General features: G+C 53.4%; 2 protein-coding genes across 2 annotated transcripts; one reads left to right on the top strand and one right to left on the bottom strand.

Annotated features, from left to right (window-relative positions):
- Window positions 1–246: 246 nt before the first annotated feature.
- CTU1 (cytosolic thiouridylase subunit 1) lies at window positions 247–6,163 on the bottom strand. Its single transcript, XM_055310231.1, has 3 exons — window positions 6,102–6,163; window positions 2,595–3,139; window positions 247–869 (listed from the first exon to the last, which is right to left on the bottom strand). The coding sequence occupies exons 2-3, from the start codon at window positions 3,100–3,102 to the stop codon at window positions 247–249; spliced, it is 1,131 nt and encodes a 376-aa protein (XP_055166206.1). The 5' UTR covers window positions 3,103–3,139; window positions 6,102–6,163.
- LOC129500103 (sialic acid-binding Ig-like lectin 8) lies at window positions 3,170–23,038 on the top strand. Its single transcript, XM_055310230.1, is given in 14 exon segments — window positions 3,170–3,248; window positions 3,431–3,525; window positions 16,240–16,561; window positions 16,564–16,608; window positions 16,815–16,880; window positions 16,883–17,091; window positions 18,639–18,824; window positions 19,304–19,537; window positions 19,811–20,086; window positions 20,291–20,306; window positions 20,946–21,218; window positions 21,842–21,938; window positions 22,251–22,334; window positions 23,014–23,038. Coding segments are annotated over 14 exon segments (2,007 nt in total).
- Window positions 23,039–23,246: the final 208 nt, after the last annotated feature.

Here is a 23,246-nt window from a genome sequence, read left to right as displayed (position 1 = left end):
GGCCCCCAGCCCCTCCTCCCTCAGATCTAGGGGTCCCTGCCCCCTACTCCCTCCTCCCTCACACCCAGGGGTCCCTGCCCCAGCCCCTCCTCCCTCGCACCCAGGAGTCCTGGCTCCCAGCCCCCTGCTCCCTCCTCCTCGGGACCCAGGGGTCCCGGCCAGCCCCCTGCTCCCTCCCTCCCTCCTCCCCGGCCTCAGCTTCTGCGGGGTCAGCGGTAACCGGTCCCGTCCGTCCCCCTCCCGCAGTCACAGGGAGGCCTGGGCGCAGCGCCCCTCACAGGCCGCCCCGCACTCCCCGGCAGCGGCGGCGGCGGCGGCGGGGCCCGGCGCCGAGCGCGGGTCTCCGGGAGGCGGAGGCGTTGGCGGCGGCGGCGGCGGCGGCGGCCCCGGCGGCCCCGGCGGCCCCTCCTCGTCGCGCCCCTTGCCGATGGCCAGGCGGGGCCGGCCGCGCTGCAGGCCGTCCAGGAGGGCGCAGGCCTGGCAGAGCGCGCGGCTGGCCAGCGCCCCGCAGCGGGAGCAGGCGCCGGGGGGCGGGGGCCGCGCGGCCGGGGCCAGGGCCAGGCGCTCGGCCGAGTGCACCAGGTCCAGCGCCGCCGACGGCCGCGCCGCCTCCAGGAGCTTGAGCAGGTGGCGCGCGTGGCCGCGGAAGGCCTCGGGCGCGTAGACACACTCCTCGGAGAAGTAGTCGAGGCGACGGAAGTGCGCGTACAGCACCACCTCCTTCTGCGAGGCCAGCTGCAGCGGGCGGCAGCGCGGCAACGCGCCCCCCTCGCCCCGCGAGCCCAGGCCCCCGCCCCGGGCCAGCCGCCCCGCGTCGCCCCGCAGGAAGTTCATGAGCACCGTCTCTGCCATGTCGTCGGCGTTGTGGCCTGGGGGAGAGAGGGGGAGCCGGTGAGGTGGGGGCGCCACCGCGGGGCAGCCGGGCGGGGAGACGGGGAGGGGCCCGGGGTGTGCGTGCGACCCGACCCGACCCGGCCGTGGAGACCCCAGACCCTGCGGGGCAGCCAGAACCCGGGGAGACGGGGAGGGGGCCCGGAGACCAGCAGGGAGGGCCACACGGGGCCATGGAGACCCCTGGGCGCCCCGGGACAGCCAGGTGGAGGCTGACGGCGGTCACAGTGAGAAAGAAGAGGGGAACACACACAGGTTCCCGGGGAGCGATTAGGGGTGCCCTCATCTGGCACCCACTTATCGCCATCCCGCCCTGTGCTAGTTGCCTTTTCAGGAAGGTAGTAAAAGTGCTTTAGGCTACAAACATTTCAGTCTCAGAAGTGTGCTTCACACTGCACAGGAGCCAAAGCAGCATTTATTTATTTTTTATGTTTTTAAAAGATTTTATTTATTCATGAGAGACACACACAGAGAGAGAGAGAGAGAGAGAGAGAGAGAGAAGCAGAGACACAGGCAGAGGGAGAAGCAGGCTCCATGCAGGCAGCCCGACGTGGGACGTGGGACGGGACTCGATCACTGGTCTCCAGGATCAGGCCCTGGGCTGAAAGCGGGGCTAAACCGCTGGGCCACCCAAGTGGCCCCAAAGTAGCATTTAATAGTTAATGGAGACTCTCAAGTGAGCCCTTGCCTCAGTGCCTCTGGGAATGCACATCACCACATTCAGAAAGACCAGGGAGAAAGTTAGGGAATATTTATACAACAATCACCATAAAACAAGCTAAATCTCTACTTATTCTGCATCTTGTTATTTTATATTGGATAGTCCAGACAGTAGAACACTGGTTTTAGGGTTTCTCTAATTGGCCATAACCCTCTTCAGGGCCTTTGCATAAGCTGTTTCCTCTGCTCAGAATTTGACCCTCTGTCTGCCCTTCACTGGTTACAGGGTGGCCTACAGGTCTTGGCTCACTCTGGAAATGCTTCCTAACCCCTACTCTTCTCCCTTCCTGGATACACCTATTATAAGCCACCAAAGTCTATGTGATTTCCCTTAGTAGCACTTCTCAGGTTCTAATTATATGTGTGAGAGAAGAGCAGGAAGAGAGACTGTCTAGTGCATCATCACAATGGCAAACATTTCTGCAATACCTACTGGTTTCCAGTCTCTGGTCCAAGTGCTGCACACATAACCTATCTAATTCCCAACAACCCTAGGACCTCAATTTTATTAACAACCCCATTTTATACAAGAAGAAACTGAGGTTAGGCATTGCTCTGGGCTATATAGCTTGTATCTGGTACACAGTAAGTGGTCAAGAATTATGTGTTGAAGTGATGACCAGGAGAGAATAAGGGTCATCACAGAGGAGAGGCCGACGGAGAAAAGGAATTCAAAGACAGGTGCATTCTAGACTACAACTGTAGTTGGCTTCTGATGGATGGGACCACTTCACTTCCCTCCTTTTGTGAACAGGGACACAAAGAATGTCCTTTTTTAAATGTAGGGAACCAAGCCCCTGGAGACTACCCCTCCACCCTGTAGCTGCCAATGCCATCGATTACAGTGACTCAGAAGCTGGCTGCGCCCATGCCAGGCACGCACATCCCCTTCTCCATGTGCAGCTCCTCCTTCCAGGGCACACCCAACAGCGGCTCCTTCACCACCTAAGGGCTAGCCCCTCGGCTGCAGGGCCCGTGCTCACCTGTCACGATGTGCGTGGCTCCCACGAGGCGCGCCCCTTCCTCCAGCGCACGGCGCCGCAGCACCCCGCAAAAGGTGCAGCAGGCGCGGCTGCGGCCGGAGCCGGCGGTGCTGCGGGCCACGGCGTCCATCGTCCAGCCCCCGAAGAGGTCCGCGTAGGCCACGACGGTGAGCGGGAGGTCCCAGAGCGCCGCCTGGCGCCGCACGGCCGCCAGCGCCGCGTCGCGGTAGCCGCCGATGCCCTCGTCCACCGCCACCAGGCGCAGCGAGATGCCCAGGCGCGGCGCCAGTTCGCGCAGCACGTGCGCCAGCACCGTGGAGTCCTTGCCGCCGGAGGCGCCCACGGCCACTACGGCGCCGGGTGGCAGCAGGCGGCCCGCCTGCACCGTGTGCAGCACCTCGGCCTCGAAGGCGGTGCAGAAGCAGGCGCCGCACAGCGCTTGGCCGGAGCGCGGGCGGCGGAGGGCGGCGCGCGCCTTGTGGCAAGAGGAGCACTGCGGGGCGGGCATCGCGGGTTCCGGGCGGGCGGGAAGGAGTTGGCTTCTCCTGGACAGGGAGAGAGGGGAGGCAGGTTACATGCGGATTCCGATTTGCAGGGTCGTCGCCTCCGAGGAGGCTGCCAGCTATCTGCCCTGCCAGGGCCAGGCATATGAAGGTAGAAGAGGCTTTTTCTGGACGTTCTGGCTTAAGGAGGCTTCTCACAATGCATCCCATTGTGCATCAAATAGAGAAGGAGTCTAAGACTTGGTACCGGGGGAGAGACAACCATGATACACTCAGAATTAAGTTGTGTCCTCTGGGGGTATAGCAGTTGCATATTAAGACACCGTTTCACAGTTTCCAGGGAGGCCCTCTTTGAGAGCGGGAATCAGAGGGACACGGTGGAGACCTTTGATCTGAACTTCCAGGGCTGTTTAGAGATCCTGGAAGGAGTCAGCAACCCTAAGGACAGAGGAGGCCTAGGGGGCTGCAGTTCTGCCCCGGGGAAGGCGGAGAAACAGGAAAGATCAACTGTATTTCACTTTGGGGTGAGGGGGATGGGATACTATCTCCAGGAGTGAGTCCATTGCATTCTCTGCAGGACAGGGTAGTCACCTCCTCCGGGAAGACACAGAGGCAGCATGGATCACATCTCCAAGGACACCAACTGGGGCTGCTTCTGTTCCGGAGGTGGTGTGGATGCGCCTCTAGGATTGGACTCAACTCTGCTCTGGTAGCAGAATCTCCCACAAGCTTCTGTGGACTTGTCAAAACATGGATCAGCCCATCTTTGACCCCTTTCTGTCCCTCTCTTCCTACATCGTTCCTCCCCAGCCAAACTCCAATCCTCCACCCACATGTTCCTTGGTTCCACATGCCTGGTAAACCCATAAAAATCCATCAGGTTCAGTACCCCCGCCCCAAGCCACTACTGCCTCCAGCCTGGCCTAGTGCGGGGACGTCTGAGCAGGTCACCCTGCTTCTAGGATTTGTCACAATATGTGGAATCACCTTATGTGACTTTGTTCACTGTCTGTGACTTCCAGACGCAGGGCCAGTGCCATTCAGATGTCTAAAAGGCATCTCAAAATCTGGATTCCTGATTCTTCTTCCCACACCTGCTTCTTTTGCAATCAAGAGCAGCTCCATCCTCTCAACTGCTCAGGCCAGAAGCCTTGGGGCCCAGGACCCTGGCCTGTTCTTCCATCACTCTTCTCACTCTCCCCGTGGGTGACTCCAAATTGCAATGTCAAGTCCCAACCATTTATCCACATGTCTCATTGAGGCATCCTCTGACCTCAAACCCCAAATGGCATACAGCAAACCCTGTCTGACTGCAGCTTCTATGCAGACCCAGAAACCAACACATCTCACCATCTGTACAGCTGCCACCCTCATCTGAGCCACCATCTCTTCTCACTTTAGGAAAAGCCAGTGGCCTGTGTGGCTGTCTGTGATCTGGTTCCCTTTTTCCCTGACCTCACCTCTCCCTATCCTCACTCATGCTGCACTCTACTCTCAAATGCTCCAGGACATACCTACTGCAAGGTGTTTGCACGGGCTCTTCCCTCCGCTCAGAGTATTCTTCCCTGTCACTGGGCCAGCAAGTAGTCCTTAGGAGCCATCAGCCGTGACTAGCAGGGGCATCTGTCACAGGTGCCCCTTGAAATGTTTTCTCTTTTGACTACTGACTCAACCCTCCCTCTGTTGTGGTTTATCTCCTGCGGGGTCTCCAGTCTCTTCTGGAGCATCCTCTTCATGGTCCTTGGGTCCCGCCCGGCCCATTCTCCTTGTGGGTGACTCTGAATTGTAATGTCTATCTGGCTGGTCCTCCAAATGCCCCACTGAGAATCCTGGCTAGGTCTTTTCTCAGATCCCCAGTGCCCACAAGGGCCAGCTTCCCATTCCTCCCAAGTAGAAATCTGTTCTTTCCCAGCTGTTTCCTATCTCCTGAATGCTACCACCCAACTTCTACCAACTCCTTCACAGGACAGGACAAGACATAAAATCACCTTGGACTCATCCCTCCTCTTGCCCTAAATCTACAGTCACCCAGTTCTGGGGGTCTGCCTCCTGAAGGCAGGAAGACCCTGGCAGGTGTTGAGTCTGTGCAGGTTGTCAAGAGATTCATAGGCCATGATATGAAGTTTGAATTTTATTCAGAGAGAGATAGGAGCCACAGAAGGGTTTTGAGCAGGAAAGAGATACAATCTGACTTATGTTTCTAAAGGATCTCATTGACTGCTGTGAGAGGAACATACTTTAGAGGGCAGGAGCAGAGGCAGGGAGGTGACTATGGCAACAGCCAGTGAGAGTTGCAAGTGGCCTGAGTGGGGGTGGTAGCAGTGGAGGTGGGAAGGAAGGGTGGGACTCTGGATCTGTTTTGAAGGTAGAGCCCACAGGATTTGCACAAGACTTGGATTGTGATGAAGACTCAGCTGATGAGAAAAGATGAATGGAGACCGACTTGGAGGTTTTGGCTAGAGCCCCCAGGAGGGTGATGGGCCATTTCCTCGGGAGGGCACCAGGAATTCCATTTGGACACACCAGGTTTGAAATGTCTGCTAAAGCATCTTCCTGTCCAAGATTTTATGGACCCAGCCTGGGTGGGGAGTCCCCTCCAGGCTCACAGAGCCCCTAGTCGGCTTCCATCCCAGCCTGACCACAATTCTATCCATCATAGTGGCAGACCTGTCCCCTTCGGGGTACTAAAGGCAGGGACTGGGTCTGCCTCCTTCTATCAGAACAGAGCTTTGAGGACACACTAGAGGCCTCCTGGATGTACCCGATGGCGTCGGGGTGGGCAGGGAGATGGTGGAATCCCCGCCTGGGGGGAGGGATGGGTGGGCAAGAGACAGGATGTACCGCAGAGTCCAAAGGAGGGATCCTGGCCAGAAGGCCTCTGGGACACAGGCGTTAGAGAATCACGGGGGCTAGTGTCACCACTCCCCGAGTCTTTCAACCTCACATGGCACCGCAATAAAGAGCGGCGGCCTACGGCCCATCCGCCGCAGGAGTTAGTACTTACCTGGACAGAACGCGGTACTAGGACGTCCAAACGGCCCCACACGCGGAAGTCTGGCACGGAAGTGGCTCCAGAGACTACGACTCCCAGAAGGCTTTGGAGGCTGTCTTGCCCACTACTCCCAGAGCCCCATGCGGCAACTCCGAAGCACCTGAGGCTGCTGGGCCTGCTGGGACTACAACTCCCAGCAACCCTTGCAGCTCCTTCCTCGGCTTGCTAATGTGTACTGCCCTGTTTCTTTTGGGCGCCTGCGCAAGGCATTAGGACCCGTCAGAACTGTGAGGTGGTTGCTGGGTGGGTGGATGTGTGTTTGCTGTGGCCGTACGCTGTCACCGTCACCGTGCAAGACACTCAAAAGACGAAGCAACCGTATTCGGATCATTTGCTTTTGTGGGATTATTATAGGCCTTAAAAGCTATTGTAGGGCATTGATTTCTACCCTCGGAGGTGTCGTCGCAGGTGGGAATGGAAGGTGGGAGTGCAGTGGCTGTTGGCGAGTGTGAAAGGAAGAGTTTGCGCATGCGCAGGGCAGAGTCCGAGAGTCGCGGCTCGGGTGGATCTGTGGGTGCCCTGTGCAGGTGGTTATGGTGCGCATGAGCGTGTCGAATGGGGAGAGGGAGCACTGGGTGTCAGGCGAGATCTCTGCGCATGGCTCAGCTGTTAGTGACTTGGTGTTGGGAGTGGGGGTGTCTCTGGACGTGCTCCTGGTTCTGGGTAGTGGGTGCGATTGAGATCCACTGCGCAGGTTCCAGTCAATGAACCGGGTAGTACACACTTCCCTTCACGAGGGGGTGGAGCTGGAGGGTGGAGAGCAGGTGAGAAATGACTTGACAGGACCAGGAGACCCTAGAGACCCTGACTTCCGAGACTGAGGGATCCAAAGGCTTAGACCCCAGAGAACCCAGGAGTCCCTATGGCCAGTGTCATGGAGACGCAGACCCTCTAGACTATTACTGAGAAATTCCACTCTAAAAAATATACCCAACAAAAGTATATATTCATATCAAAGACATGTTTGTAGCAGCACTCTTCCGAATATTTCCAGACTAGAAATAACCCAGGTATCCCTCTAACGTAGGAGGTTTGTGTAGTATATGGCATATGCACACAATGAAGTTCTATCAGCAGTAGAGATAAATGAATTTCTGTTATATGTGTGGGTGCCTCTCACAATAAAATGTTAAGCACAAGAAGCCAGACACTGTGGGCACCTGGTGGCTCAGTGGTTGAGCATCTGCCTTTGGCTCAGGTCATGATCCTGAGGTCCTGGGATAGAGTCCCGCATTAGGCTCACCTCAGGGAGCCTGCTTCTCCCTCTGCCTGTGTCTCTGCCTCTCTGTGTGTCTCTCATTAATAAATGAAGTGAAATATGAAATGAAATGAAATGAAATAAAATGAAAAAGAAGCCAGACACTGGAAGTTCCCAACTACATAAAATTCAAAACAGAAAACTAATCGGTGATGATAGAAGGCTTTACAGTGGTTATTTTTCTGGAGGGGAGTAACTAAGAGTGGGTGCCGGTGGGACTTCTTGATCTAGGTGGTTATTCCAGGAATGTCATCATCATATGAAAATTAATCAAACTTATCTTTATAATCTGAACTGTTTTCTCTATGTTTGTTTTGCTTCAATGTTTTGATTTAAGAACATCATAAGGGGAGGGGTGCCTGGATGGTTCAGTAGGTAAGCATCCTACTCTTGGTTTCAGCTCAGGTCATGATCTCTTGGTTCATGGGGTCAAGCCCTGCATTGGCCTCTGTGCTCAGTGGGGAGTCTTCTTGAAAGATTCTCTCCCTCTGCCCCTCTCCCCTCTTTCCCTCTCTTTAAAAATAAAAGTTTTTAAAAAGATTTTTATTTATTTATTCATGAGAGACAGAGAGAGAGAGAGAGAGGCAGAGACATAGGCAGATAAAGAAGCAGTCTCCCCGTGGGGAGCCTGATGTGGGACTCGATCCCAGGACCCCGTGATCATGACCTGTGCTGCAGGTAGATACTCAACCACTGAGCCACTCAGGCATCCCTAAAAATACATAAATCTTAAAAAAAAAAAAACAATGTAAGGGGGTATTTCACTCAAATATATGCTAATTAATTTTAAAATTCAGATGACATATAACACTTATAAGAAAAACATAATTTACTGAGCCAGTCTCAAGAAGAAATGAAAACCCCAAATAGCCATGTATCCATAAAGGAATTGATTCAGTTGGAAACATCTTTTCCAGGGGGAAAAAAGTTCTGAATGTGCAAGGCAGAAGTAATGACAATTTTTCACAAATCTTTTCATTATGAAGGGCCCATCAGCTAGTGTGACTTTTGGACGTCTGTGGTGTTCTCCTACAGAGTAGGGAAGTGGTATGGGCCGATCTCCAAGAAGCTCTCCATCTCTGGCGACTGTGCGTCTGAAGTTTCACTAACGAAGACAATTACTATCCTTTTCATACCTACCCACTGGCTTCCTTTTGTGGTTTACTTTTTTAAAAATTTCATTTTAATCATTCTTGCTGTAGTGAGAGACCCTGGTGACCAGACTGTCCTAGGACAGTGGCATTTATGGTTCAAGAGATGTTTCTACTGCTGGTAGTGCTGCTATAGTCCATGCTGTAGGAAGGCGAGTGGACCAGGAGCCAGAGGACTCTAAGGCAGGGAGTGGGGTGGGGGGAGCCTGAGTTTCTCTCTCCCCAGGTGCTTTGGTGCAGGGTCTAGAATATGACTTTGAGGTGCAGAAATTGGATCCCCATCCTCCCAGTTACCTGGGTCAGGACTCCTTGACTTACTCCACATGCCTTCTTTTCTTCCCCTGCTCCCCAACCCCAAGCCAGTGAGTCTTGTAAGCTTCACCACCTGAAAATGTCCCAAATCTCTCCTTTCCTCATCCCCTCTTTGTCCCATTCCTTACCTTTCACCGTATGGCCTTGACTGTTGCTCCTTCCTCCTCCCCAGCCTCCTGGTCTCCAGTGACTCCCCTCAAGTCTGTGTCCCACACAGCACAGTCCCAGAAAGGTTTCCCTGCCCCAAGAGCCCACCGCACCCCTTCCCTGCTCAGAGCCCTCAAGTGCCTCTCCTGGACTTCAGGGCAAGTTCCTCAGCTCATCAGATGTACACCCCAGAGACATTTGCCATTCCTTTCATCTACAAGCCTCAGTGCCTTTGCTCATCACTCTTCCAACCGAGGAGCCTTCCTCCACATGTTAGAATGACCAGTTCTCCTCCTCCTTCCAGGCTCAGCTGGACCTCTTTCCCTCCAGGGTCTTTCAACCACTCTGCATTCCTGGATTTGTGTATATATGAGCATGGTTCAAATAGTTGGGCAGCCCAGGGCTGCCTTGGGCTCAGGGCATGATCCTGGGGTCCTGGGATCGAGTCCTGCATCAGGCTCACTGCGGGGAGCCTGCTTCTCCCTCTGCCTGTGTCTCTGCCTCTCTGTGTCTCTCATGAATAAATAAATAAAATCTTTTTTAAAAAAAGAAAAAGAGGGCAGCCCAGGTGGCTCAGCGGTTTAGCGCCGCCTTCAGCCCAGGGCGTGATCCTGGAGACCCTGGATAGAGTCCCACATTGGGCTCCCCACATGGAGCGTGCTTCTCCCTCTGCCTGTCTCTCTCTCTCTCTCTCTCTGTCTGTCTCTCATGAATAAATAAATAAAATCTTTAAAAAAAATAGTCATGCATCTTCTGTGTCTAAGTGGGAGGTAGGAGAGACACACTTCTCACCTCCCCCATCCCTGTCTGTCCGTCAATGGATCCTGGTCTGTGTGACCCATAGCAACCCCCTCCCATGCTGAGCTGGTCTCTGGAGGGAAAAATCCTGAGCCCCTCCCAGTCCTCAGCACCAGGGGTCCTGGAGCTGCCCCATGTAGGGGTTGAAGATGAAGGGGAATTCACCTGCCAGGCACAGCACCTGCTGGGCTCCCAGCACATTTTCTCTAGCCTTTCTTGCAGAGTAAGTTGTAATACAGGTTCTAGGGGTGGACAGCCTGGTTAGGTGTTTGGGATGTGGAAGGGCCTGGGGCTGGGGCCAGAACTTCATCCTCTGTACCCTCTTCTGCAAGAAACCCCTCTTCCTGCAACTGTGTGAAGAACAGGAGAGCTCCTGGCCCCCGATCCTCACTGATCAGAAGGGCTCTCATGGGAGCTGGCTTCCTCCTCGGTTATGGCCTCACCTGGATCTACTACACCAGGGGCATGGGCCTGTCCCTCTCCAGGAAAGTCTGGTGGTGGGCCCCTGAGTTCCAGGTGGGGCTGAGCTGTCCCCTCCTGCCTAGAGTTGGAATTAAAGTGGCGGCTCTCTGATCTGAAACCGTGTCAGTTCTGCAGATGTGGAGGCCCTCAGAGACCGGGGCAGAGAGGCCTGACTGAGCCTCCCTTCTTCTCAAGACAGGACTAAAGCGTGGACCTGGATCCGAGGGGGACAGATATGTGGATGTCATGGTCAGTTTCTTCCTGGAAATACTTGGCTTACACATCCTGTGATTGCTCCTTCATGTTCTATCTGGGCCGCTCCCCATCTACACACCTCCTCCCCCATCCCTGTTCCAGCAGAGGGACTAGCCTTTGGAGCCTTGTCTTCCCACCACTCAAGAGTTACCTTGTTAACACTATACAGTTTTTTTTTTCACTATACAGTTTTTAACTCAAAATTTGGTTCCTATTATATACCAGATTTGTCACTTCTCCCCCTAAATTTGTACTTTTAATGGTCTGCATTCCACAAGCATTTATTTATTACCTACTGTAGGCAGAGTAAAGCCCAACATTCTCAAAGGTTACGATGAGGTTGAATGAAGGCCGTGCTGTGTTTTGTGACAGGAATCCTTATTAACAGCACTACTAGATTATCAGTGGCCCCGGACTGTGAGCTTCACTCCAGCTGCCCTTCCAACCCAACCTCCCTAGGGCAACCAGAGAGAACACCTGAAAACACAAATCTGACCATTTCACTCTCCAACTCTAGCTTTAAGCCCATCAGTGCCTTCTATTTCTCATGAAAATAGTGAGAAAGTAGGAAATATGGTCCATGAGATCTGGTTTAGTCTACCTGTCCCCCTTTTGAATGTATTAGGCAGGGTTCTCCAGAGAAAAAGAACCAGAGATTTGCTATGAAGAACTAGCTTAATTAGGGAGGCCAAGAGGTCCCACAGTCTGCCACCTGAAACTTGGAGACCAGGGGTGAAAAGCCAGGGGTGTAATTCCAGCCTAGTCCTAAGGCCTGAGAACCAGGGTTGCTGATGCTGCAAATCCCAGTCCAAGGGCAGGAGAAGACCAATGTTGCAACTCATAGGCAGGCAGGAAAGGAATGAGTCTGCTCTTCCTCTGCTTTTTCTTTTCAGGCCTTCAACAGATTGGATGATGCCCACTGGCTTTGGGGAGGGTTATCTACTTTACTGAGTCCACTGATTCAAATGCTAATCTCATGTGGAAACACCCTCACAGACATACCCAGAAATAATATTTAATCTGGGCATCTCATGGCCCAGTCAAGTTCTCACATAAAATTAATCATCACACTGGTCTAGGAAACCAACTTTCAGCACACACACACACACACACACACACACACACACACACACAGCTGGACACTGGTTGTTCTGAGTATTGAAATGATTGGCCATATCCTGTCCTTTGCTCAGGCAAGACAATGGGCCCTGTGAATAGGCAAATGGCCCTTGATGTCAAGTTAAAGAGATCCTGAGACAATGTCTTAGTAGGAGACACTGTTTTCCTGGATCCTTTGCATATCACTGTAAACTTTTCTCTGGGCCACCTGCATCTACCTGGGTCACCCATCCATGTACCAGGGGTCGATAGTCCTTGCCCCCAGAAATTCAGCCAGGTTTCCCCAACACCCTCCTTGCCTCCCAGCAACTGAGCAGCTGTTATGTCACGCTGACAAGGTGAGTCGCCAGAGCAGCCACAGGGTGTGGGAGCTGCAGTAATAACTGCCTCTCCACTGACCTTTGGAGCCTCATGGCTGCTGCTTCCACTTCTGCCTTCTCTTGTGGTCAGCTTTAATTTGGAATCAAATGAGGAAGGAGATTCTTGGAAATGTAGTTCTCAGATCAAATGAAGGCCTCAGATCACCATTTTAGTCCTTGAAATATAGTATGTGGAAAAATTCATCTGGCCAGTAAACCTCCTGGCAGTAACCTCCTATTACTTTTTCCCTATTAGCTGTGACTTGCATGGCTACTATTTTGGTTATTTATTGCTGCACATCATGCCACCCTACAACCTGGTAGCCTGAACAATCATTTTATTCTTTCTCACAGTGTTGGTGATGTAAACTGGCCAGAGCCCAGCTAGGCAGTTGCACTCTTAGCTTGCTTTGGGCTCTTTCAGGGAGTTGTGTTGAGATGGTGGCTGGAACTGGGGCTGGGTGTCTGACCCTCAGATTCCTCTATGCATCCTCTGTCTTCACCGGAGTCTCTGAATTGCTTACATAAATGCCCAGGAATCTGCAAGGCAGGAAACTACCAGGCCTTCTTAATATATGAGGTCTCAGAACACCTTGTTCTCCACATCCCGTTGATCAGAGCACTTATGGAACAAACCTTGATTCAGAAGGAGATAGGGACACCTGGGTGGCTCAGTGGTTGAGGGTCTGCCTTTGGCTCAGGGTGTGATCAGAGGGTTCTAGGATTGAGTCCCAAATCGGGCTTCCTGTAGGGAGCCTGCTTCTCCCTCTGCCTGTGTTTCTGCCTCTCTCTGTGTATCTCTCATGAATGAATGAATGAATGAATGAATGAATAAAAATAAATAAATAAATAATTTTAAAAAAAATAAAAAAGAGGCGGAGATAATAATAAACTTTATATCATAATGAGAGGAGTTCCGTGTTTGTATAAAGGATGGGTGGTATTGTTTGGGGTTGTCTTTGGAGTCAGTTCCTACAGCTATTCATCTGTCTTCAGTGTTGACTGCCTCCCCTTGGGGATTACCCATTTCTGCTAGGGATGTTCAGAAAATGAAATGGAACCAGATATGTAAAAGAGCAACACAGAACCTTCACTTCCCCTGATCTTGGACCACTGACAACAGCCTGGCATTGTCTGTAGGACACTTCTGAGGGTGGATAGGATAAGGAGGAGAGACTCAGGTCTTCCCTTCCCCTGAAATTCCCCTCCCAGGTAGACCCAAGTCCTCCACAGCACATCTGACATGCTGACTGTCCAGACTCCAGACCTAGCATCCCTGTTCTGTGTGATTGGGCCACTCCACAGAGCTGTGGACATGCCTGAAGTCAGCACTGCCCTCTGAATCAGCACCACAGACAGCACCACCGTGCTTTCTAAGAGCTACCCATAGGTAAGTTCTTTTTTTTTTTTTAATTTTTTTTAATTTTTATTTATTTATGATAGTCAGAGAGAGAGAGAGAGAGAGACAGGCAGAGGGAGAAGCAGGCTCCATGCACCGGGAGCCCGACGTGGGATTCGATCCCGGGTCTCCAGGATCGCGCCCTGGGCCAAAGGCAGGCGCCAAACCGCTGCGCCACCCAGGGATCCCTAAGAGCTACCCATAGGTAAGTTCTGCACAGAGAAAGCACCCCCTGTGGGTGGTGGCCTCACCTCTGCTGGGGCAGAGGTGATGTTGGTCACAGAGCACAAAGCTTGGTAGCTGGAGGAGGATTTCCAACACAGTGGAAGATTGAGTGGGATTGAGAACACAATACTGGAGAGTCCAGAAAGTCTTGGGGTACCAAGATCATCTGTGGAATTCACATCCCTTGAGATTGCCTGAAACTCCCTACCATGTCTACTTGTTCCTGAAAACTCACCTTGCAGAATTCACCTTGCAGTCCAGAAGAGCAAGAACCCCGCCCATCCCAGCCTGTGCCTCTCCCATCCCAACCATCTACCCTATGGTATTGGAATCATCAGATAATCTGTCTTCCAACTAGATGATGCTCCCCTCAAAGGGCTAGGTCTCTCATATTCACCCCTTTACTGGAAACCTGAAGGCACAATGTAGATGCTTGTTGAATGAATCGTTGAAATTTCCTCTCTCACCTCACGGGAAGAGTTGATAATTCTTCACTGTCAGATTAACATAAGCTACCCATCTCCCAGCTCAATGAATCCTGGGCTGACAAAGATTGATGAAGGGGGTTCCTGTAGACAGTGGTGCCTAAGACAAAGTATCCTTATGATTTGTGCAATTCATTTGCCCACTCTGGACCTTGGTGTCTTCTGAAAGTTGGACAAGTGGGGCAAAAAGGCTTCCCAGCTCTGACAGCGTGTGGGTTGTAAGTTCCTTTTTTGCACACAGCTAGATTCTCTGTGACTTCCCTATATCTCCTCATTCTTGCTTTTCTTTGCAAACTGGGGACCATGGAAACACACTGGGCCTGGCCCAGCCTTTCTAACTCTGATGCTGAAATTGACCCTGCTGGGAGAGAATGGGTTGTCTGAGACAGGAGGCTGGGAAGGGGGGTGGGGCTGCAAATGCAGGAATCATTGATGGTGTGGGAGTGCATAAATGCATGCTCAAATCCTGCCCCTTTCCTTCTCAGTGACCCCAGTGCTGACTGTACCCCTGGTTATGTGTAATGGTTCTGGGAAGGGTTAATGTAGGACAGGAAGATCCATGAAGTTAAATGGAAGAAAACAGACAGTAATTTTTTCTGCACATACAAAGTCTTAAGAAAACATGTGCAAAGCCATAGTATTGAAGACATCGTGCTCAGGTGATAAAACTGTGAAGAAAAGCAAGAGAACAATTTGCATTAAAGTGATGCTTGGGGATCCTTTGTAGGGGAGCAGGGTGTGTGATAGGGATGAGGACCAAGGGGGAGGTCCAGGGTGCTCTATTTCTATCTAGTGATGAATCACTGAGTTGTTTTTGTGGGTGCCCTTCTTTGTCTGTATAATTCTCCCCAGAAAATGTGTCAAGAGAAACAACATCAGTGGAAGGGAGTACCACCTACCAGGGTTCCCAGAACCTTTTCCTAGCCTCCAGCCACATAGTTAAAACTTTCTGTGAATTCAGTGTACATCTCTTCTCTCATGAAACCAGCACCATCTGAAGGGTGGATGACACCTAGCTGGTATTACTCAGTCCGTGTCTCCTGCAAACCTGACTTCTGGGAGCAGAACCTGCACTGGCAAAGCCCATAGATTGCCAGGCCCTGCATGCTCTGCAGCATTGAAGAGGAGTATGGCCCCCAGAGATAGCAATGGTGAAGAAATCGTCTTGGTACCAGACAGCTGCGAGGAAGAGGGAAAGGGGAAGTTTTTATCCATTTCTAAATCTGCCCCTTCTCTTCTGCACTTCTCCTCATCCCAAACCCATGTACAATCATAGCCTCAAGTTCCCTTTTCTCCTTTGAGTGGGGCTCCCCTCAATATCCTTGGAGTCTTTGCCTCACTGCCCGAGTGTCCCCCCTGCCCAGGCTTCCTATGACATGACCTCCAGCTTAGGGAGAGAGCAGCACCTCACCCTGCCTGTGTGTCCTCTCTCACAGGGACCTCCAGGTGCTGGACAATTACGTCTTCCCACTGGACAGTGACTCCCGGGGCAATGGCCAGGGCTAGTGTGTGACTTCATGAGCAGGGAGGGGATGCCCACCACCTTGATGCCAAGAGAGGGAGGACAGTTTGTCTCCTACACCCCCAACCCCACCTCTCCCATCTCCCATGTCCCTGTGTTCCATCCCTGGCAGGACTGACTTCCACAGACGTGCACAGTCTGTGACTCAGGAGGTCCAGCCAGAAGGGACTCGTTTTCACTTTGCAGAAAACAAGCCCAGACGGGGACGGTATCATCAGGGAAGCAGGAGATGTGGCTTGAGTCCTGTGCAATGTGTGAATTTGAGTCAGGCTCTCACATTCTCTGGCCTCTAGGCCCAGAGTCCCTAGGAGTGGATGTGTAGTGGTGGATGGCTTATTTCCAATGGCTGTCCTGGCCCTGACAGCATCTGAAGTTCCTTCTCTGAGGAGGGTCACTGTCTGACATCACCTTCATCTTCCTGTCGGGGCTTCCTCTGAATCTTACAACTTTTAGTTTCTGAGAGACCAACCTTAAGAAACAGACATCCTGGGGACCCTGGCACTGCCAAGCCCAGACAGACATGCTCCTGCTGCTACTGGCCCTGCTCTGGAGGAGGGAGGGGGCTGACTGCCAGAGGAGGCCCAAAAGGGAGCTCTAGGGGGATTATAGGCTGCAGGTGAAGGGCTTGATGGCAGTGCAGGACAGCCTGTGTGTGCACGTGCCTTGCAGGTTCTCGCACCCCCTGGGCAACTGGTCTCACTCTACCCCAGCTCTCAGTTACTGGTTCTGGGAAAGGGTCAATGTATTCCAGGATGCTCCAGTGGCCACAAACAACCCAGGTCCTAAAGTGCAGGAGGAGACCCAGGGCCGATTCCACCTCTTCGGGAACACCCGGACCTATGGCTGCTCCCTGCACATCAGAGACTCCAGGAGTGGGGACAGTGGAAGATACTTTTTTCATGGGGGGGGGGGAGAGTACAAATGAAACGGAGTTACACATCTAACCAGCTCTCTGTGTGTGTGACAGGTAAGGGACAGACTCCAGGAAAGACCACAGGGGAAGGACAGGGGTCTTGGGACATAGCCAGGATGGGACACACTTCCCAGGAGGCACTGGAGGTAACCCATGTTGGGGCTCAGAGGCAGGAGCTGAACCCAAGCCTGAGGCTTCTCTCAGGGCCACACCTTGAACCTTCTCCTGATCCCTGTGTCTTCCCCTCTCCCCTGTGACAGCCCTGACCCACACACCTGACATCCTTATCACGGGGACCCTAGAGTCTGGCCATCCAAGGAACCTGACCGCTCTGTGCCTTGGGCCTGTGAACAGGGCATGCCTCCCATCTTCTCCTGGATGTCACCGCCCCTCACATCCCCAGGACCCAGGACCCTCCTCTCCTCAATGCTCACCCTCACCCCACAGCCCCAGGACCATGGCATGCCTCTCACCTGTCAGATGACCTTGCCTGAGGCTGGAGTGATTACGATGAGGACCATCCATCTCAACATGTCTGTAAGAGCCAGGCCAGGACCCCCCTGCTAGGTCCCTGACTGGGTCCTGAGGGCAGTGGGGTGGGGGGTCAGGGTCTGGGACACTGGTACTGGTTCCAAAATCTGGGCTGAGAGGGGTCAGGAGGACACGTGTCTCCACCTTTTCCCCATTTATGCAGCTCATGGGGACAGAGGGCCAATGTCCACCAGCCCCCTCCATTTACATGAATCTACCATGTCTTTCTGTCCCAGACTCTCCACAGAGTTTGATGGCAACTGTCTCCCAAGGAAATGGCATAGGTAGTTTGGAACCTCTTCCTGGGGTGTGGGGAGTGAGGGCAGGGCCGGGTCCCCCCTGTGGGTGAACCCATTGGTCTTCCCCCTCCCCAGCCCCCATGGCCTTGTCCCTCTCAACCTCTCCTTCCCCCACTTCTGCCCTCCCCGCTGTTATCAGGAGAACAAGGAGAACAGGGCAACAAGCAGCCCACAGATCTGCCCCTTATCATGCATCTCCTGATGACTCCTCCTGCCCTGTCTTTTATTTTCTCTAACAACTGCTTATTTAGGTACTTCTGAACAGGTAATATGTTCACATGGACAAACATTCAGAATGCACAGCAGTCTGTCCTCAGACACCCAGTCCCCTCCCGGGAAGTGACACTTTTTTTTTTTTTTTTAAATCCATACAAACATTTATTCTGTCCCTGTCTGGGGTTGGGGGGCTCCGGGCCCTAGGGGGAGGGCGGGGCTGGGGCGGGAAGACAGGGTCCAGAGGCTGATGGGCCCTGGAGGGGTCCCGAAGGCGAGGCCCTGGGGGTGGGGGGCAGGCGGGCTGGCTTGGTTCCCAGAGGTCAAGGAGTCCAGGCGGGTTTGGGGAGGCCAGTTCCCACCCATCCGGCCCAGGCCCGGCTGGACTCTCGGTCCTGGTGGCTGCCAAGGTGCCAGCTGGCGGCACCAGTCCTCCAACTCCTCCCCCCTGCGCTGCCCCCCACAGGGAAGGCAGCACCAGGGTTTCTCCAGCTGGGGAAAGCAAGTAGTCATCGGATTTAAATTACAAATAATAAAAATAACAATACAAACACACACACACACACACACACAGGAAAAGCCTGCCGGCAGAAGAAGGGGCAGAGTGGGAGGCTTGGCTGCCCCGTGACTCAGCAGGGCCCACTGGGCGCCGGGTGGGGTCTGGCCCGGCCTCTTCGGTGTCAGCAGGAGTCTCCAGAGGACAGAAGTCGGGGGCAGAGAGGCAGGGCCGTGCAAGGGGCGGGGGTGTCGGGCCTCCAGGTGGTCTCGGGCTCGTCCGCTCTCTCTGTTTCCGTGTCTCGGAGACGTGGACAGGGCTAGCTCTCGAGATTTACTGCACTGTTTTGGAAGAGGCCTGGGGCAGAGGCCCGGCCGGGGCTGCGGGGGAGGCGGGCAGGCGGCAGCCGTCGCCGCTTGGTCTGGGCGTCTTCTCGGATCTTCCAGATCATCACCAGGTGCATCAGGTGCTGGCGACCTCGCCGGAGCTGTGCCCGTCCACCTCGTCCTGGATGATCTGAGGCTGTCAGCCATGAGGTTCGGCAGGGAGCGCTTGTAGGGGAGGCCCAGGCGGTGCGGGAAGAGCACGGACGTGTCCACCACGGTGCTGTGGTTGACCTTCAAGGCCAGCGGGCCACTCTCCAGGCTGTGTCCGGTGAGGACAGTGTCGGCGCTGAACATGCCCAGCAGGACAGCCTGGACGTCCTGGAGCGAGATGCTCGTGTGGGCGAGGTCAGCCTCAGTCACCCCCGAAAACCTGGTGTTGTAGTCCACATCTCATTGTCCGGCTTGATGAAGGCGTCCTAAACCACCTGCATGTCCGTGTCCACCACCGTGACACGCGTCAGCTCCAGGCCATACGTGGTGTAGGACATTTCACAGTCAGGGGCATAAATCCCCGGGTGGGCGTCTTCCAAAGGTTTTTTTTTTTTAAATTTTTTATTTATTTTATTTATTTATGATAGACATAGAGAGAGAGAGAGAGAGAGAGAGAGAGAGAGGCAGAGACACAGGCAGAGGAGAGGGAGAAGCAGGCTCCATGCTGGGAGCCCGATCCCGGGACTCCAGGATCGTGCCCTGGGCCAAAGGCAGGCACGAAACCGCTGAGCCACTCAGGGATCCCCCCCCACCCCAAGGTTCTTTATCGAAAGTCTTCACAGAGCCTGCGGGGCTTTCCTTCCCGCCGTCCTGCACGTGTCGCTTGGCCGCAGCCCGTGGAGCCGATGGCAGCCGAGCAGCGCGTGGACGGAGTCTCCCAGCCGCGCTGCGTGGTAGTAGCTCTCCTCCTCCTCGGCCCGCAGCCCCAGCCCGACGCAGACACGAGGTACTCCCTGCCACACCGGCAGCAGATCCTGCAGGAGGAGTCCTTGGGCTTCTTCTCCCCCGCGGTGAAGACGACGGCGCCCCCGCCCCCCACCCCGCCGCTGGGGGGGGGGCGGGAAGGGGTATCCGTTCTCCTTGAGTTGGTCCCCCCTGAGCAGGTACTCCTTGAGGCGCCGTAAAGGGCGGCCCCTTTCAGATCCCGCCCCCCCCCCCCCCCCCCCCCCGGGCTGCTCCAGAGGCTGAGCCAGAAGCTGGCTTTGGTGGCCAACCTGCCTCCCAGCACCAGACCAGGCACGGAGCTGGGGACCAGGCCCCGCAGCTTCTTGAGAATGGTCACAGCGACGTTCAAGTAGATGTTCTTGCTGCGACTGCCGTCATAGCCCACCTTCTCCTAGTTCGGCGCCTTCTCTATGGCTTCGTGGTTTGAAGAGCAGAACTTGAGGCATTCCTCAATGAACAAGTTCAGATACTGCTGGCTGATGACTGTGGGGACTTTGCCCCCAAACTCTTTCGGAATAATGGGCTTCTTTAAACTCTGTAAAGTTGGGCTGTGGGCAACGCACTTGGGGGTGACGGTGGTGGTGGTCTTGGACGCCATGCCTGACAACGTGTGCGCCTTCAGGGGCTGGCTGCCCCACTTGGGGGCATTGGGTGGCTGGCTGCTGCTGGCGGTGAGGGTCTTCTTGGCACCTGTGGGGGCTGCAGCCAAGCAGGGGTTGGGGACATGGGCGATCCTCCTCTTCTCACCAGGAGCTGAGATGTGGATGGAGGATGGCTTCTCTGTTGGCTGCTGGGCAGCCTGGAGCCAGGTGGCTGAGTCCCTCTGGGCCTGCTGGGCGCATCGATAGCACACTTCAGGGATGTGATGTCCATAGGCTGCTCTGAGCCTCAGTATGTTCGCCCAGAGGGGTCCTTTGCCATCAGTAGTACAGACTGTCCACCTTCTTCTCTGTGACTGTGCACTATTCCTTCCCACGGATGGATTCTGCTTCTGTGTGCATCTTCTCCAAATGGAAAATCATTGCGGGACCCCTGGGTGGCTCAGGAGGTTGAGCGTCTGCCTTTGGCTCAGGGTGTGATCCTGGGGTTCTGGGATTGAGTCCCGCATCAGGCTCCCTAAGAGGAGCCTGCTTCTCTCTCTGCTTGTGTCTCTGCCTCTCTCTGCCTCTAATGAATAAATAAATAAAATCTTAAAAAAAAAGAAAATCATGGCATTCATTTTATTCTATTAGCCAAAATGCTGTGATAAGTAATCTTGTGTCTTCTTTCACAATGATGTATGCATGTCTGTGGGATACATTCCTAAAAGCAAAATGTAGCTTTTATGTTCTTTTCAATTGAGGTATGTGGCCAGTTGCCCTACATGGAGGGTGGACAAGTGAGCATTCCCACCAACAAGGGGAGAAAGCGTGCCTTTTCCTGCACTTCAACCTACTTCTGTTTCTCTGTTCCCTCATCTGGTCTGTTTTCAAGTCCTTCTGCTTTCTCTCTATCTTTTGTCTCTCTGACCCTCTGTCTCCTTTTCTCTAGCATCCATAGCCCTGGAGAACGGCTCATCTCTTTCTGTCCTGGAGGACCAGTCCCTGCGCCTAGTCTGTGTCATCAACAGCAACCCCCCCCCCCCCGCCAGGCTGAGCTGGGCCTAAGGGAGCTTGACCCTGTGCTCCTCAAAACCCTTGAACCCTGGGATGCTGGAGCTGCCTCAAGTGCGAGAAGATGAGGGTGAATTCACCTGCCGAGCTCAGACCATGGTGGGCTCCCAGCATACCTCCCTGAGGCTCTCACTGCAGAGTGAGTGCACCTGTAGGGTGGGGCTGAAGATTGACAGCACCATCCCCAGCACCCTTAGCAGCCCCTGAGCCTTGCAGGGGAGCTCAACTTTGGTCTGTGCTTCCCTGTGAGGCCAGGATTTTCCCTGCCACATACAGTATCACTGTCTTCTTCCTGCCAGACCAGGGCTGTAGGGTGGGGTGAAGGCTGGGAGGGGAAGCCAGGGGAAGGACATAGGTCTTGAAAGAGGAGCTGGGGTCTGCTCAGGCGTGTCTGGGGACACAGGTCCTTGATTTGTAGGGCAGAGAGGAGGGTAAGACAAGTGAAGCACTCACCATGAGCACAAAATTTAAGGGGAAGCCAAGAAACCTCAGTAATGAGAAGTAATACTGCAACGCAGTGTTTTTAAAAATAAAAGTGAATGCAAAATAAATATTACCATGAACAAAATATCCACATTTTAAATAAAGATAGGCTGCAATCCAGCCTCTGTATGCCTCCCTCACTCAGCCCTAATCCCCTCCCCCAGACCCAGGTACCTGTGTTTGGAGTCTGGCAGGGGGGGGCTACAAAACAGGAATCTGGGCTCCTCCAGAGAGTGGGAGAAGGTACCGAGTTCTTGGAGAGGAATCACCAATAATCCAGTCTGTCTGCAGGAAAAGCATGGCCTTTATCAGAAGGGGTGCTGGGGGCAGTTGGGGGAGCAGCTGCTATGGCTTTGCTCTTCTTGTTTCTCTGCATTATTGTCATCACGTGAGCATTGACCCTGGGGAAGGAGGGATAGCCTTGGGGTGGGAAGGGCAGGGGGACACAGAATGGAGGGACTTGGGTGGGTCAAGACCCCAAAGCAAGGGAAGGAAGGAAGTTGATGGCACCTGGCTGAGTCTGTCACAGAATTCTGGCCCATTGTCCAGGATGAATAACACAGGGGTCTCCAGAATGGGACCACCACCCTTGCACCTCCATCACCCTCCAGCCCCTTAAGAGAGAACAGAGGAGGGAGTCAGTCTGCCCACAGCACCCTGAGCTGGCCAGACTGAAAGGCTCCCTGTTCTCTTCTCTCAGAGTGAGATCCTGCAGGAAGAAAGCCACAAGGCCAGCAGTGAGCACCAGGAATGTGGATATGGGAAATGCAAATGCTGTCACGAGGTCAGTCTCTCAGGTGAGTGACCTGGACATCTTGCCATCAAGCTCCTCCCTAAGGATCCCCCATCTTTATTACAGCACAACCACCCCCTCTTCTTTCTTTAAGGCCAGGCATGGAGGAGTCACCTTCTCATTGTCCTCCCTTTCTTCTCCTACAGTTCCAAATTCACCATGTCTTGTCTATTTTTCCTTTTAAGAACAGCTAGTGTCAGCCTCCCCCCAGTCATGACCCCCACCATTGCCAAGTCATCATAATCTTTTCCCTGGACCCCCTCATCTTCTTGCTTCTCACCTCCCTTGTCCTATACCAAACAGTTATCTAAAAACCATCATTATACAGTTCTTGCATTTGAACTGTTTGCCCTCATTGTCTAGACTGGAGACTGGAGACTTTTTATATCTAGGGCCAGATAGATATTTTTGGTGGGTGGTGGATATTTGCAGGTATTACAGCCTATTGTAAGCACCCAACTCTGCTGTTGTTGAGTAAAATGAGCCATAGGCCATATGTAAATGAATGAGCACAGGTGTGTTCCAATAAAAGTTTATTTACAGACACAGGCAATGGGCCATATTTGATCCATGGGCTATAGTTTGCAGACCCCTTACCCAGAGAATAAAGTCCCAACTCCTTACCTTGCAGCCCTGCAGATTCTGACCTCTCAAGCATCTACCTCTCCAGAGGGACTAGGATTAAGGTGAAGTGAGGGAGAAACTAGCCCCAGATGCAAAACTGAAGGGAGTGCCCAAAAATCTCAGTGATCCAGATAAATGTTTTAATACACCATTTAAAAAAATCAAAATTAAGGCAAAAAAAAATCCACGATGAGGAAAATATAAAACATCTAAACAATGACAGAATCAGTAGACTTAAGTTAGTTACAAATTATTTAAGATCATCACTGAGTCCAGAGA

This window comes from Nyctereutes procyonoides, unplaced genomic scaffold, assembly GCF_905146905.1.
Source record: "Nyctereutes procyonoides isolate TBG_1078 unplaced genomic scaffold, NYPRO_anot_genome, whole genome shotgun sequence".
Classification (NCBI taxonomy): domain Eukaryota; kingdom Metazoa; phylum Chordata; class Mammalia; order Carnivora; family Canidae; genus Nyctereutes; species Nyctereutes procyonoides.
This window is presented reverse-complemented; position numbering and strand designations above follow the sequence as displayed.

Bases quoted from the DNA above. Each gene is read 5' to 3' on its own strand.
- CTU1 (XM_055310231.1), bottom strand. From the start codon at position 3,102: ATGCCCGCCCCGCAGTGCTCCTCTTGCCACAAGGCGCGCGCCGCCCTC. The intron at 870-2,594 runs GTGAGCACGGGC...TCTCTCCCCCAG, and splicing joins AGCCACGCACATCGTGACAG to GCCACAACGCCGACGACATG.